A 13470-nucleotide genomic window follows, 5' to 3' on the forward strand; every position below is an offset into this window, starting at 1 on the left:
AAGACTCGATTCTCATTTAAAACTTCCTTCTTAGGGCACTTGGGTGGTTCAGTTGGTTAAATGTTTGACTCTTGATTTCAGCTCAGATCATGATCTCACAGTTTGTGAGTTCAAGCCCTGCATCAGGCTCTGCACAGTGCAGAGCCTGCTGGGAATTCTCTCTCTCTCTCTCTCTCCCTGCCCCCTCTGCCTCTCTCTCTCTCAAAACAAATAAACTTTAAAAAAAACCTTCCTTCTTATAGTTATAGAGCTTTGAGAAATAATTTGTATGTTACAAATGTTTACTCTTAATACATGGAATATTACAAACACGATGCTGAAATTATATGACATCACACAGGTCAGCTAACAAGGAATGAGCATGTTTCATCAGCATAATTGTTGGTAAATAATTCCTACACATTACATATGATCAAGTGATATGTTATTCATTTATCAGGTCCTCTCACAGATCTTTGGTAATGCCCAATGAATTCTTAAAGGTGTATTATAATGTGAAAACTACAAAAATATGTTTAATTCTCACATATACATTTTTAAATAAACCTTAAAATATTGCTACCACAAAATGTTTCAGTTAGTTAGGAATAGTTTTAAAAACAGGGGGCTGAAAGATGGAAGGGCAATTCTGTAGTGCAGCATACAAAGCCCTCCGCGGTCCAGCCTTTACCTGCCACTCTCGCCTCATTCCTCACCACTCTTCAACACATGCTAAACTCTCTAGCAGTAAAAAATAACTTACTATGTAGTTTTTAGTCTCAGTGCCTTTGCATATAATAGTCTTTTACCGACAAAACCCCTTCATTCTTCTTCCCATTCCATCACCACCTAATTGGGTAACTAACTTCTCCCCTGCTAGAGTGATGCTAACCAGCCCGTAGAGCTGGGCAGTTCTCAGGCCAACATTCTTCCCACTCTGTGCGCACACAGAAGACACACAGACAGGGCAGGGTTAGTGTGGAACCTAGCAGATGTGGTCCATCTAGATCTGTCAAGGTTTTCATTCATTACATTAGCTTTTCACCAAAATGATGGAGACTAACAGCTGACAGAAAGCCTAGAGAGATCATGCTGAAGTTTGTACTTGACCAACTGCAGGTGGCAGTGACAGATCTTGTTCATCAACAGGCAGGGACACATGGATCATCCCAGAATGTACAGTCACCACCTCAAGAGAGGCTTCACCTTCTGCATGAGTATGTAGCTCATGTAGCTGTTTATAAATAAATACCCACATTTCAAAGACAAAAATTTCAATGGAAAAGCAAAAGACTAAAAAACAGCCAAGATGCGCTGAGAGAGAAGAAGGGGAGTGGGGAGACAAAACAAACCAGATAGAGGAATTCAAGCAGACAGACGCAGAGGCAGACAAAATAACTTTAGAGAATAGTCCAGATTATAGAGTAATCAGGGAAATGGAAATCAAAACCACAAAGAGATACCACTTTATGCAAATTCAAATGGCAAAAAATAAGAAGTAGGACAAGTCCAGAGCTTTGAGTGGTGGCCGCTGATGGGCTCTGGCTTCCCACCAGCAGAGAGTGAGGTGGTGTGGACAGCGGCCCCGACACCCCATGCTCTGCCAGTCCCTGTGCCCCAAGCCCACCGCTCCTTGCGTCTACACCCTGCTGCCACCCCAGTCCAGTAAGCAGCCCAGATGCAGGCCATTGAGTATGTGGTGGTAGGAGACCGAGCTGCCCATAAACCCTGCCTCCTGATGGGTTACACGGCCAATGCATGTCCTGGACTATTGTCCCCAGTGTCTTTGAAAACCACTCTGCCAATGTTATGGTAGATGGAAGATGGGGAATCTGGGCTTATGGGATACAGCTGGACAAGAAGATTAGGACAGATTACGTCCCTTATCCTATCCACAAACAGATGTACTCTTAATTTGCTTTTCTCTTGTGAGTCCTGCATCATCTGAAAATGTTGGAGCAAAGTGGTACCCTGAAATGCAACATCACTGCCCCAACACCCCCATCATTTTGGTGGGGACTAAACCTGATCTCAGAGACAATGAAGACACCATTGAGAAACTGAAGGAGAAGAAACTGACTCTCATCACCTACCAGCAGGGTTTGGCCATGGCTAAGGAGACTGATGTTGGAAAATGCCTGGAGTGCTTGGTTTTCATGCAGCAAGACCTCAAGAGAGTATTTGATGAAGTTATTTGAGCAGCTCTCTGCCCTCTCCCGTCAAGAAGAGGAAAAGAAAATGCCTGCTGCTGTAAATGTCTGGACCCCTCTCTGCCCCGTCCCCCTGGGAACCACTGTCCACTTTGCTCAAAAATGGTGGAGCCTTTGCACACAATGCAAAGTTTTTGTTACAGATTTTTTTCCATTAAACCATTTTGAACCAATCGGTAATTTTTAGGTTTCATTCATTTAAAGTGTAAGCCTTCAAACTTTGACATGGTATTAAAATATAGCCTTAAAATGGCAATCTTTCTTAAAGCCTTATTTTTCAAAAGCCCTTATTCTTGCTCAGATTGAGTTGCCCAAACACCTTGTGAACTAAATTACGCTGTCGTGCTGACAACACGAAGCACTGCACCGTTAAAGACCTTTGTCTCAAGTTTGGGAATGCAGGCACTTCCCAAAGAGTTTCTCCCAGGAAAGCAGCACAGCATCCTCCTTCATGAAATGTTGCCATCTGACCACCTGTAATTTATCAGCCCATGTCCATTCCCTAACACTGTACTGTGTGTCCTAATGGAATGAGTGTAATGACTCAACTCTTTGGATCAATCTTTTTTTTTTTTTTTTAACGAAGCTTTTCCCTGGGCAGAGTTTTTGGTTTTTTTTAATGTTTATTTATTGTTGAGAGAGAGACAGAGTCAGAGTGTGAGTGGGGGAGGGGCAGAGAGAGAGGGAGACACAGAATCTGAAGCAGGTTCCAGGCTCTTAGCTGTCAGCACGCCCCGAACCCACAGACCGTGAGATCATGACCTGAGCTGAAGTCAGATGCTTAACCGACTGAGCCACCCACATGCCCTGGATCAATCGTTTTGATTTTGTAGGGAGATTAAAAAACAAAAAACAAAAAACCCCCCAAAAAACCTTAGTGTCTTCACTTCGGCTGAGATTCTGAACAGCCCCCTTACTCCTGTGTCCCTCTGATGCGAAGTGTGTGCTCTAGTGGTGGCCGCATCAGTGTGGGGTGTGTGCAGCCCGTGACACAATCAAAGAATGAAGACAGTTATTCTGATAAAATATGGAGGTTAATTTACATTACACTGTACACATCATAATTAAACTGAGTAAATGTGTCACGGGTAAAATTTTAAAAGGCTAATCTTTGTCAAATGCAGTAAATGATGAAGAAAGGTTGGTATTATTACTAAGTGTTTTAAGCTTTTCCTTACTCTTAGACCTCCCATCCGTCCTGAAACCAGGCATTTAATTCATCTTTGAACTCATCATTCCTATTGTTGCTAGCTTAGTGCTTTTCTTACAGAACCCCTTAAGGAGCAATAAAGCCTCCTTGTGTTATAAAATCTCTCTGATAATGCATTAGAAATTTTTTTTGTAGATTAATAAAAGTGCATTCCTGTTTACTTATTACTTTATTCAAAGCCAATAAGCGCTTTCTTTAGTTGTGTAGTAACTAGGTGTAAAAATCATGTGTTGCAATTATACAGTTTTTGATATTTTTAGGTATCCTAAACTATGAACTTTCTTAACATCACTATCTTGCCAAATGGCCAACACTGTACCTTGACTAATGTTGAGCCTCCTCTTTGCCTCACCCCCTTGGACACATGCTTCCTGTTGCTCTGCCTAACCATGTTCCTGTAGGTCTGTGAGGTTCTGGAAGCCTGTGTTTGTGCTAATGAAGTTCTGTACAACTTATCCACTGGCAAGAATACAAGGTTGGACCTTTCGACCCCCAGAACAAAATTTTCTACATTGACAGTTACAGAATTGTGGGGTGTTTTCACATTGACCTTTTGCTAATGCAATTAGCAGTATGTTTTGCATGTATGACTTAATAAATCCTTGAGTCACAAAAAAAGTATGATAATTCCAAATGTTGAAAAGAATGTGAAGTGACAGGATTGATTATGCATTACTGGTGGGAGTATAAACTGCTACAACCACTTTGGGAAACAGTCTGATACTATCTTTTGAAGTTAGACATTAGATAATCTCTGATCTGTCAGTTTCATTCCCAAATATATACCCTAGACTACATATGGCACATGGAAGAAACACGTACAAGAATGTTCATAGAAGTGCTATTCCTAAAAGGAAACAAACAAACAAACAAAAGGAAAAAACCCAAACGTCTACCAATAATAAACCGGAGAAAATAGTTTTCATGTAATCATTCCATGGAACTCACAACAGCAAAAAGGAGTAAACTATAGCTTCATAAATCAAAATAGATTAATCTCAGTAAGCTAATGTTGTATGCAAAAAGCAAATACTAGATGCCAATATAGAGTTTGATACCTTTTTAAAATTACAACACAATACTACTAAACAAGTTATTATTTAGACACACATATATGTGATAAAACCAACTTTAAAAATCTACAAGGGAATGATAAATGTGAAATCCTGAAGATTGGTGACCTCAGAATAAAGGAGGAATACCTAAGTAGAAGAAGATCATTAGTAAGTTGTTGGGCTAGGGTTGTATAATATATATTTTAAAAATAACAAAAGACTGGGGTGCCTGAGTGGCTCAGTCGGTTGAGCATCTGCCTCTTGATTTCAGCTCAGATCATGATCCCAAGGTGGTGGGATTGGGCCCCATGTTGGACTCCACACCGAGCAAGAAGCCTGTTTTGGATTCTCTCTTTCTCTCCCTCTGCCCCTCTCCCCCTACCCTCTCTCTAAAATAAAATTTAAAAATAAATAAATAAATAAAATAAATAAGAAAAAAAACTGTCATAAATATAAGGATTCTGAATGTTTTATAAGTTTCAACTGCCATTTACTGCCATGGAATTACCATAACTTATATAAATAGGCTTAATACCTTAGAAATTTCAGTGAATCAGTAGTCTTGAAAAATTCAACACAAGTATCATTGCTAAAATTTTTATAATACCTAATTTCCTAGGCTTTTTTTCAGAAAAGAAAAAAACGAAAGGGCTTTACAATACCTGATTTCCATGAAGGTCCAAGACATCTAAGCTTTTAAGGTTCTCCAGATTTGAGATTTTCTTGATTCTGAAAATCAAAATAAGCAGAGTAGAAATAGGGATGCATTTATCGTAAATCAAAACATGCTAGAGCATAACTTATTTTTATTAAAAACATTTTTTAACATTTATTTATTTATTTGAGAGAGAGAGAGAGAAATCAAGCATAAGTGGGGGAGGGGCAGAGAGTCGGGGACACAGAAACCAAAACAGGGCTCCAGGCTCCAAGCTGTCAGCACAGAGCCCCACTAGGGGCTCAAACTCAAGAACCGCAAGATCGGGTCCACTGACAACAGACTAAGCCACCCAGGCGCCCCGCATAACTCATTTTAAATTTATTCTTTCTACAGATAAGTAGACAGATATAGAAACAACGATAGATATATACCTATCTATATAAATCTGTATATAGTAAGAGAGTATATGTAATTGTATATATAAAACAAAAAAATATTTCCCATTGATTTAATTATAATGTTAAGATGCAGTCCCACTGGAGGAAAGTCCCAAAGACAGCTTAAAAGTCGTATCTTTATGAAAAATCAACTCTACTTCTAAGAACTTTAGGACAATGCACTTACTCAAGGCAGCTCTTTTTACTTCAGAATATGATCTAAAATCCTTACCTCAGTCCTCAAGGCCCTAACCCTTGTGGCTGCTTCCTCCAGCCTTATCTCCTACCATGGCTCAGGCTCTCTGCTCTGGCCACAGGGGCTTTCTTACTCTCTCTAACCTGACAAGTTCATTTCTGCGTTCTGTAAACGCCTTGGAGCGTTTACCCTTGCTGCTCCTTCTTCCTCAGTGTTCTTCCCCCAGAACTTCGCACGGTTCACTCCCCCTGCCTGTCTCCATTATTCTCTCCTTCCCCTGCTTTAATTGACTTCATTGCATTTATGCTTGCCTAAAATTATATTATTTGTTTACTTTCTTATGATCTCCTTCCTCAAACCAAAATGTGAGCTTCAAGAGTGCAGAAACTTTGACATATTCTCTACTATATCCCCAACGCTCCAAACAGGGGCTGGCACTGAGTAGGAACCCAATATATATTTGTTTAATGAATAAATAAACATATACTAACTAAATGGATGAGGTTTATGTACAAGGGTATCCATAATAGGATTGTTTATTGCAGAGATAAATTAGACGCCATGTAAGTCTGGATCTGCTCAGTTAGTGAATATTTGGAATTTTTGATTTGCCATCTGTGAAAAGCTAAAACATTGCTATAAAGGAAAAAACACAGCATTTTATCTCTAAAATGCCCCCTCTTATATTCCTTAATGATTAGGGCCACCCACTGTCTCCCTCATGCCTATCTTTTCTGGCCACCTTATCTGTCCAACTGCCTCCAACAGGACAGTTCTTTTTTTTTTTTTTTCTAAATGTTAATTTATTTTTGAGACTGACAGTGCACACTACAGGGGAGGACAGAAAGAGAAAGAGAGAGAATATCAAGCAAGCTCCACACTGTTGGTGCAGAGCTGGACGCAGGGCTCGAACTCACAAAGCGGAAGATCATGACCTGAGCCAAAATCAAGAGTTGGATGCTTAACCGACTAAGCCACCCAAGCGCACCATAGACAGTTCTAAAAAAATAAAACAAAAACCACTTCCCTTTTATTTTTCCCTACTACAGACCCTAATTTCTCATGCTACCATAATTCAGTAGAGGGAAAGGAGCAGCGGCAAAGAAAGGGTAGAAATGAAGTTCATACAATCCATCTTGACCATCGTCTGCCTATCACTATTCACTTCTGTTGTCATTACCTACTGCCTCAAAGAACGATTTCTACACTGCTAAATGTTTCCAGAACCTGGATCATCCCTTGAAATTTCATATATGCTGATCACTGATGTGGGGAACAAAGGCAAAAGTTCTGTTCTCTAGGGACAGAACTGCCTCGATGTTAATACTTTGCTAAGGGCAAAACGCAATCTTAGCGTAACATTATCTCGAACACCGGCATCCTATAAGTCTCCTTTAACATGTAAAAACTCCTTTGGAAACTTCCTTTATCTTTATCCCCCAACATATATGTTAGTAATCATCCTCCAAGCACATGGCCCCTGACATACATATGAAGGGTCTCCTGACTAAGATTTTATTAGACAGTAATAAATGACCTTTTCCTAAAGAATAGGTAGTCCCCTCAAGGTCCTGGAAACCTTGCTTCCAAAATTCCTTACAGACTTATGCTATCTCTAACCCCCTCCCAACTTCAAAGTATATAATCAAATGCTCCTCACAATCCCAGTGCAGCTCTTTCTGCCCATGAGTCCCGTCCCCGTGCTTTAATAAAACCACCTTTTTGCACCCAAGACATCTCAAGAATTCCTTCTGGACCATCTGCTCAGAACCCCAACGTTTTCACATGAGTCCCCATGTAAACATAATGCAAATTTAAGCTTCATGAATTTCCACCTCCATTTGACCTCAGTCATCTTACATCATTGCCAAATCCAGAATTATATCACCACAACCAATTGAATCCAACTTATCTATGATAAGTGCACCTACTACTGTGCACCATCACAATGCGATTATGTTCATCTTCTCTCCCTTATCACACACACATGCCACACCCCCGTCTTATCTTTTGTTCTTCCTATCCTTATTTTTCTTTAGTATTTTAAAAGAGTTTCTCAAGCTTATGCTGACACTATCAAATAGGAAAACAGACAAAACTTTCAACAAAATTAGTCTTCTGCCTGCTTTGCCCTTGAAATATTTAGAATAGTTGGAGAAAACTACAATACCCTGATAATATGGATTAGGACAGAGTGATGCTTTCTTTTTTTTTTTTTTTTAGTTTAAAAAATTTATTTATATGGGGGGGAGGGCATGTGTGCACACATGCGAGAAAGGGAGGGGAAGAGCGAAAGAATTCCAAGCAGGCTCCATACTGTCGCACAGAGCGGCTCGAACTCCCAAACCGTGAGATCACGACCTGAGCCAAAATCAAGAGTAGGATGCTTCACCAACTAAGCCACCCAGGCGCCCCCAGAGCAATGCTCTCTAACAGCAATCCAACTTCAGAGAAGTCTTTTACTCAACTGGTTTTATACCCCCAAGCCCATATTCCCTAAAACAGTGGTTCTCAAACTTCTGTATCAGATTCATCTGCTGGGCTTGCTAAAATATAGATTGCTGGGCCCCACCTCCAGAGTTTCTGAGATAGGGTCCAAACATTCACATTTCCGACATGTTCTTGGGTGGTGCTAATGCTGCTCGTCTAGAGATCACATCTTGAGAATGTGATCTTAAAATTCAGACCTTCCACATCAAATCTCAACTCTCCTCTCGTATGAGTTTCATGAGAATGAACTCACCTACTTAGAAAATACTAAAGCATATTCTAAGGATATAATCAGAGAGGCAGACAAAGATTTATGGATAAGGATATTTATCACAGCATTATCATAGCAAAAAAAAAGGACACAATATATGTGTCTAACAGGGAAAATATTAACTATTACACATCTGTCTACATAACTATACATTATGCAGCTCTTAAAGATATATTTTCAAAACAAATGTTTTTTTCAAAGAATGTTTAATGACCTGGAAAGATGTAAATAATAAAATATATTCAAGTGAAAAACACTAGCATAAAAACCAATTTTATAAAACTGTGATCAGGTAGGTAGAGTAGGAGTGCTTCTCAGTGTAGATTACCAAAACGTGGAAATAAGGCAAAGGAATGACCTCATGTCCCTTCAATGTCATATCAGAGCACTGGGAACAAGCGTACCTAAGGATCACCCATTTACTACTGATTAGAGCCCCAACTCTGCAAAGTTCTGTACTAACTCACAGAAAACGGATTTAAGCTATGATGATGATTTTTGCCAGGTAGGAATGTAATTTAATTTTGTCTGTTAGAAAAAATAACCCACAGGGTGATAACTTCACTGCTCTGTAGGACATGGGCCTGTTTCATAACTTAATCATCTTCTGGCACTTTTTATTTCTCATTGCCTATGCATCAGTTTCTCTTATCCTCCTTTTGAGCCAGCTTTGTCATCCTACTAGTTCCCTCATTATTGAGTTAATTAAAACATTGGCCTGTAACTACTATTTGTCTGGGAATTATATGTTTAACATTTTGAAAATGATACACAAGGGATGGAGACTGTCTCAGCCTGAAGTTCTCTGATTTGGAGGATCCATGTGTTCTGTTTCTGTATTTATCAGAAACCCTGGGCAGTTTTAAGGTACTTCAACCTCAGAAAGCTTCGTGCACAGTAAATTCTTCCCATAGAATTTCACCAGGGCCTCACATACCGTTAAGCTGTCGAGTAAAGCAGTTCCTATATGTTGTGACTTCCAGCTTTCTTTAAGCTTTGACACACGGTGGCTTTGTGACTCTCACTTCCGATTTGGACTGCCCCAGTGATTAGGGAAAAAAGCAGGCAAGTCGCTGTCAGTGAAACCCAAGACCAACCAAACATTTTGCTGTCTTGTCTTCAGAACTGCCTTTGTCATAGATTCTTTCCCTACCCCCAGCACCTGAAATTACCTAAAAACAGATCCAATCAAAATGAATTCAGAGGCATATTAAGGCATCAGTTGACCAGAAGATCACTGGTCAGATTAGATACCGATGTGTGAAATTTGCAGAATTCTAGCCAATTCTCAATATGACCTGAAAGATTTTTTAAAAGAACTTCTCCTACTAAATGGACTGAAACTGGAAAAAGACAAGCCCCACCCATCACCTCAGCTGCAGACCACAAGGGGTACATCACAGCCCATCTCTGCAGGCTACGTTATGATGCCTGCGTAAGGACTACACTATAGAATCTCTATGAAGGCTAGGCTTTTTAGGAGTCAAAGACAAATCCTTAAGTGGAGACCTTCAAGGAATCAATAGGAAAGGAATATGGAATCCCAGGGCCTGGCTGAGAGTTTTAGATCTATAGTCCTGGGTGATCAGACAAAAGGGCATAGAAGTACTACCCATTAGCCTGTGATCTGAGGGCACCAGAATCTCACAAAGATAAATAGCAATATAGAAAGCAGAGGAGTCAGATGGCAAGAACTTCAGTAGCAGAGCAGTAGGGGGTTCTTCCGAAGCAATGTAAATTTCACATACAGACTCTCAGTACATTTCAGCAGAAATCTTTGTCGCAGTTGCTTGAACTTAGAGGAATGTGGTTGCCCTGGATTTTAACACCTGGGTCCACTGTCTTGAACTGAAACATGGTGCAGTGCTTTGCAAAGTGAGAGGGAGAAAACTTTCTGGACTCTCGCCCAGGAGGGGGCAACAATACACCCAAGACAAACCTGAGGAGACAGGGTAAGCTCATCCCCACTCCAGCATCCCTCAGCCACCTTTGTTCCTGTACTGCCTCAGGATTTGCATCAAGGCTAACAGGCCCCTTGCTGTGTGACAAAGTCTGCTGGCCAGAGAACACCTGAAAGATTTGGGTTGTTCTGATACTTCAGAAATATGCATTTTGAGAGAATGTGAAAAGTTGTCTTTCTGACTTTCTTTTTTATTTGAGAACGCTAGCAGCTCTAAAACTGTTTCACAGCTATTTTCTCTATGTGAAAAATAAAGTAAAACAGGACCAAACGCAAACAAAACAAACAAAAAGATGGGAGTAGAAAGAGGAGAGTGCATTAGATTGCTTTTACTTGATTGACCAAGATAAGGATCTAGAAAAGGGCGTTAGGTCCCTTAGACTTAGAAGAGCAAAGTGACCTCTGAAAAGGTCAGAAGGCCAGATGGGACTGGTGTCTCCAAGGCATAAATTATTTTTTAAAAACTTAAAAGTTTATTTCTGAGAAGCCAGGGAAGCTGCAAAGTAGAAGCAGGAAAAAAAAAAGTAGATTGAGAGAGGATTTAAAACATTGGGACCCAGGAGCTGCTCTTAGAATTTATGTTTAAAACTAGCAAAGGAGGGGCACTTGGGTGGCTCAGTCAGTTAAGCGTCTGACTTTGGCTCAGGTCCTGATCTTGTGGTTCACAGGTTCAAGCCCCACATCAGGCTTCGGATTCTGTGTCTCCCTCTCTCTCTGCCCCTCCCCTGCTCACACACACTCTCCCTCTCTCAAAAATAAATGCACATTAAAAATTTTTTAAAAATAAAAATAAATAAAACTAGCAAAGGAGATTAAAAATGTCACTATGAAGCACCTTACCCCGGGACTGAAGGAAGAGCCCAAAGGCAATGCTACTAAAGAATAAATAGAAGCCACACAAACAGATCAATAACTCCAAGGCTCAGAAAGTAGTTAAGAAATCTCTGGGAGAGCGTACAGGGAGCACGTAGAAGAGAATGCCTTAAATGTGTGAAAAGTTGACTTCTTACTTTACCCAGTAAACTACTCCGCTGGCATACTCTTACTGTGTACAGTTTCTACATATCCAACCTTGCAAAAGTCACTTTACATCTCCATTTCTTCATCTGTGAAATGAGAAAGTTGATCTCTGAGGTCACTTCAAGCTCTAATACTCCACGCTTCTATAATTTCCCCAAATTCCGTCCAGCTACCATAATGCTCAGTTTGACACTTGAACCAAGTATAGGCGATAAACTACATTGGTGGGCACCTTCGAGAAACCACAGAGAAAAGGGGCACCTGGGTGGCTCAGTCAGTTAAGCATCTGACGTTTGGTTTCGGCTCAGGTCATGATCTCACAGTTCGTGAGACTGAGCACTGCGTCCGGCCCTGCTGACGGTGCAGAGCCTGCTTGGGATTCTCTCTGCCCCTCCCACGTCTCTCTCTGACAAAATAAGTGAATAAACTTAAAAATATATACATATTAAAAAAAGAGAGAGACAGAGACAGAGACAGAAACCACAGAGAAGAGACAAGAGCCTAGAATTCTGGGACATGATCTTGGAAAAAGCACCTTACTATTACCACCAGCCAGTGAGAATAAAGAGGTAATTCAAGATCCATGCTGGGGGGGGGGGGGGGGGGGGGGAGGGAAGAAGGTACGGGAACCAAGCTTGGATATAATGCTGTATTTAAAATTCATTATTTGATAATACAAAAATCATTTTGGGGTTTGCTAAACAGCCCTTCTTTGTAGGCATTGCAAAAACTAGTAAAACAGAATGGAGAGAAAATCATGGACAAATCTCAAGGAAATTAGTCAGAAATTGTGTAACTGCACTACACAATAGAGCCTTATAAAAGGAACTGGGGCGGGGCACCTGGGTGGCTCAGTCGTTGAGCTTCGGACTTCGGCTCAGGTCATGATCTCGCGGTTTGTGGGTTCGAGCCCTGTGTCAGGCTCCTTGCTGACAGCTTGGAGCCTGGAGTCTACTTTGGATTCTGTGTCTGCCTCTCTCTCTGCTCCTCCCCAGCTCATGCTCTGTCTCTCTCTCTCTCAAAAAAATAAAGAAAAAAATGTTTAAAGGAACTGGGGAAGTTTATAAAGGATATAATATTAAATACATACTGAAAACACCATCCAAAAAAGAATCAATCAGTAATTTGACAAGCACGAAATATCAAATATCTACCCTCAGTCAAGCACTGAGAATTACAAGTGAAACACATAAGCCTGAAGTGACTACTCATGTTTACATAACATAGCCCATGAAAACATAAAGTTAAGGACAAAGTTTGCTATTCACTTCCATGTAAGATATGGCACTGGAAAGCAATGGAAATAATAAAATATGCATTCAATAAATATTATTTGGTTTGGCTGTTAGACTGAATCTCCTAAGACAAATTATGACTGAATCTTAATCCACGCAAATACTCTTTCCAAATTTTAGCCTATTAGTTTCTTAAGTATTATTCAATTCTGACACGTTATCTGAACACCAGGAGACTCAACATTAGCCCTAAGTAAATAAACAAATATGCTCTACAAAGATTACCTGTTTTTTCCCAGCAGAAGGACACGGAGGGATCTCAGAGTAGAAAGCCCACTGATTTCTTCAATTTGGTTATCATATAAATCCAAGAATATTAGCCTCTGTAGATTAGAAATATTTTGGATCCGAGTTATAAAATTGTGTTGAAAGTTCAACAAACGAAGGTGTTCTTCTCCATCAATGATAGGACACACAGTCAGCTTTTGCCTAGAAAACATTTTTGAAAGTAAATAAGGTTTCAATGTGACAATCTGCCTCCTCTTAAGAATGTTATTAATAGTATCTTTGTGCTCCCATGCTGTGAGGAGAAAAAGGTAAACACAACCACTTCTTGCCTCCAGGAACTATTGTAAATCATCTCTATTAAAAGACAATGTACTTTGCCAAAGGCATTTATCAAAATTAAGTCTAAGCTCTCATTATATTAAAAAAAATCTCCAATATCGATTATTTCACATAAAATGGAC

At 40.1% G+C, this 13470-nt stretch overlaps 1 protein-coding gene and 1 pseudogene across 5 annotated transcripts in view; one reads left to right on the plus strand and one right to left on the minus strand.

The window, feature by feature from the left end:
- Positions 1-13470, minus strand: part of LRRC49 (leucine rich repeat containing 49) — a 148344-nt gene that overhangs the window by 123462 nt on the left and 11412 nt on the right. For all 5 annotated transcript variants that reach the window (XM_053223797.1, XM_015071396.3, XM_015071397.3 and 2 more), the window contains 2 exons: positions 13007-13210; positions 5117-5183 (listed from right to left, as the gene is read on the minus strand). In XM_053223797.1, the coding sequence (XP_053079772.1) occupies positions 5117-5183; positions 13007-13210 (271 nt within the window). The remainder of the gene's footprint in view (positions 1-5116; positions 5184-13006; positions 13211-13470) is intronic.
- Positions 1529-2233, plus strand: LOC128315905 (ras-related C3 botulinum toxin substrate 1-like; annotated as a pseudogene).

Source organism: Acinonyx jubatus, chromosome B3 (genome assembly GCF_027475565.1).
Source record: "Acinonyx jubatus isolate Ajub_Pintada_27869175 chromosome B3, VMU_Ajub_asm_v1.0, whole genome shotgun sequence".
NCBI classification, from domain to species: domain Eukaryota; kingdom Metazoa; phylum Chordata; class Mammalia; order Carnivora; family Felidae; genus Acinonyx; species Acinonyx jubatus.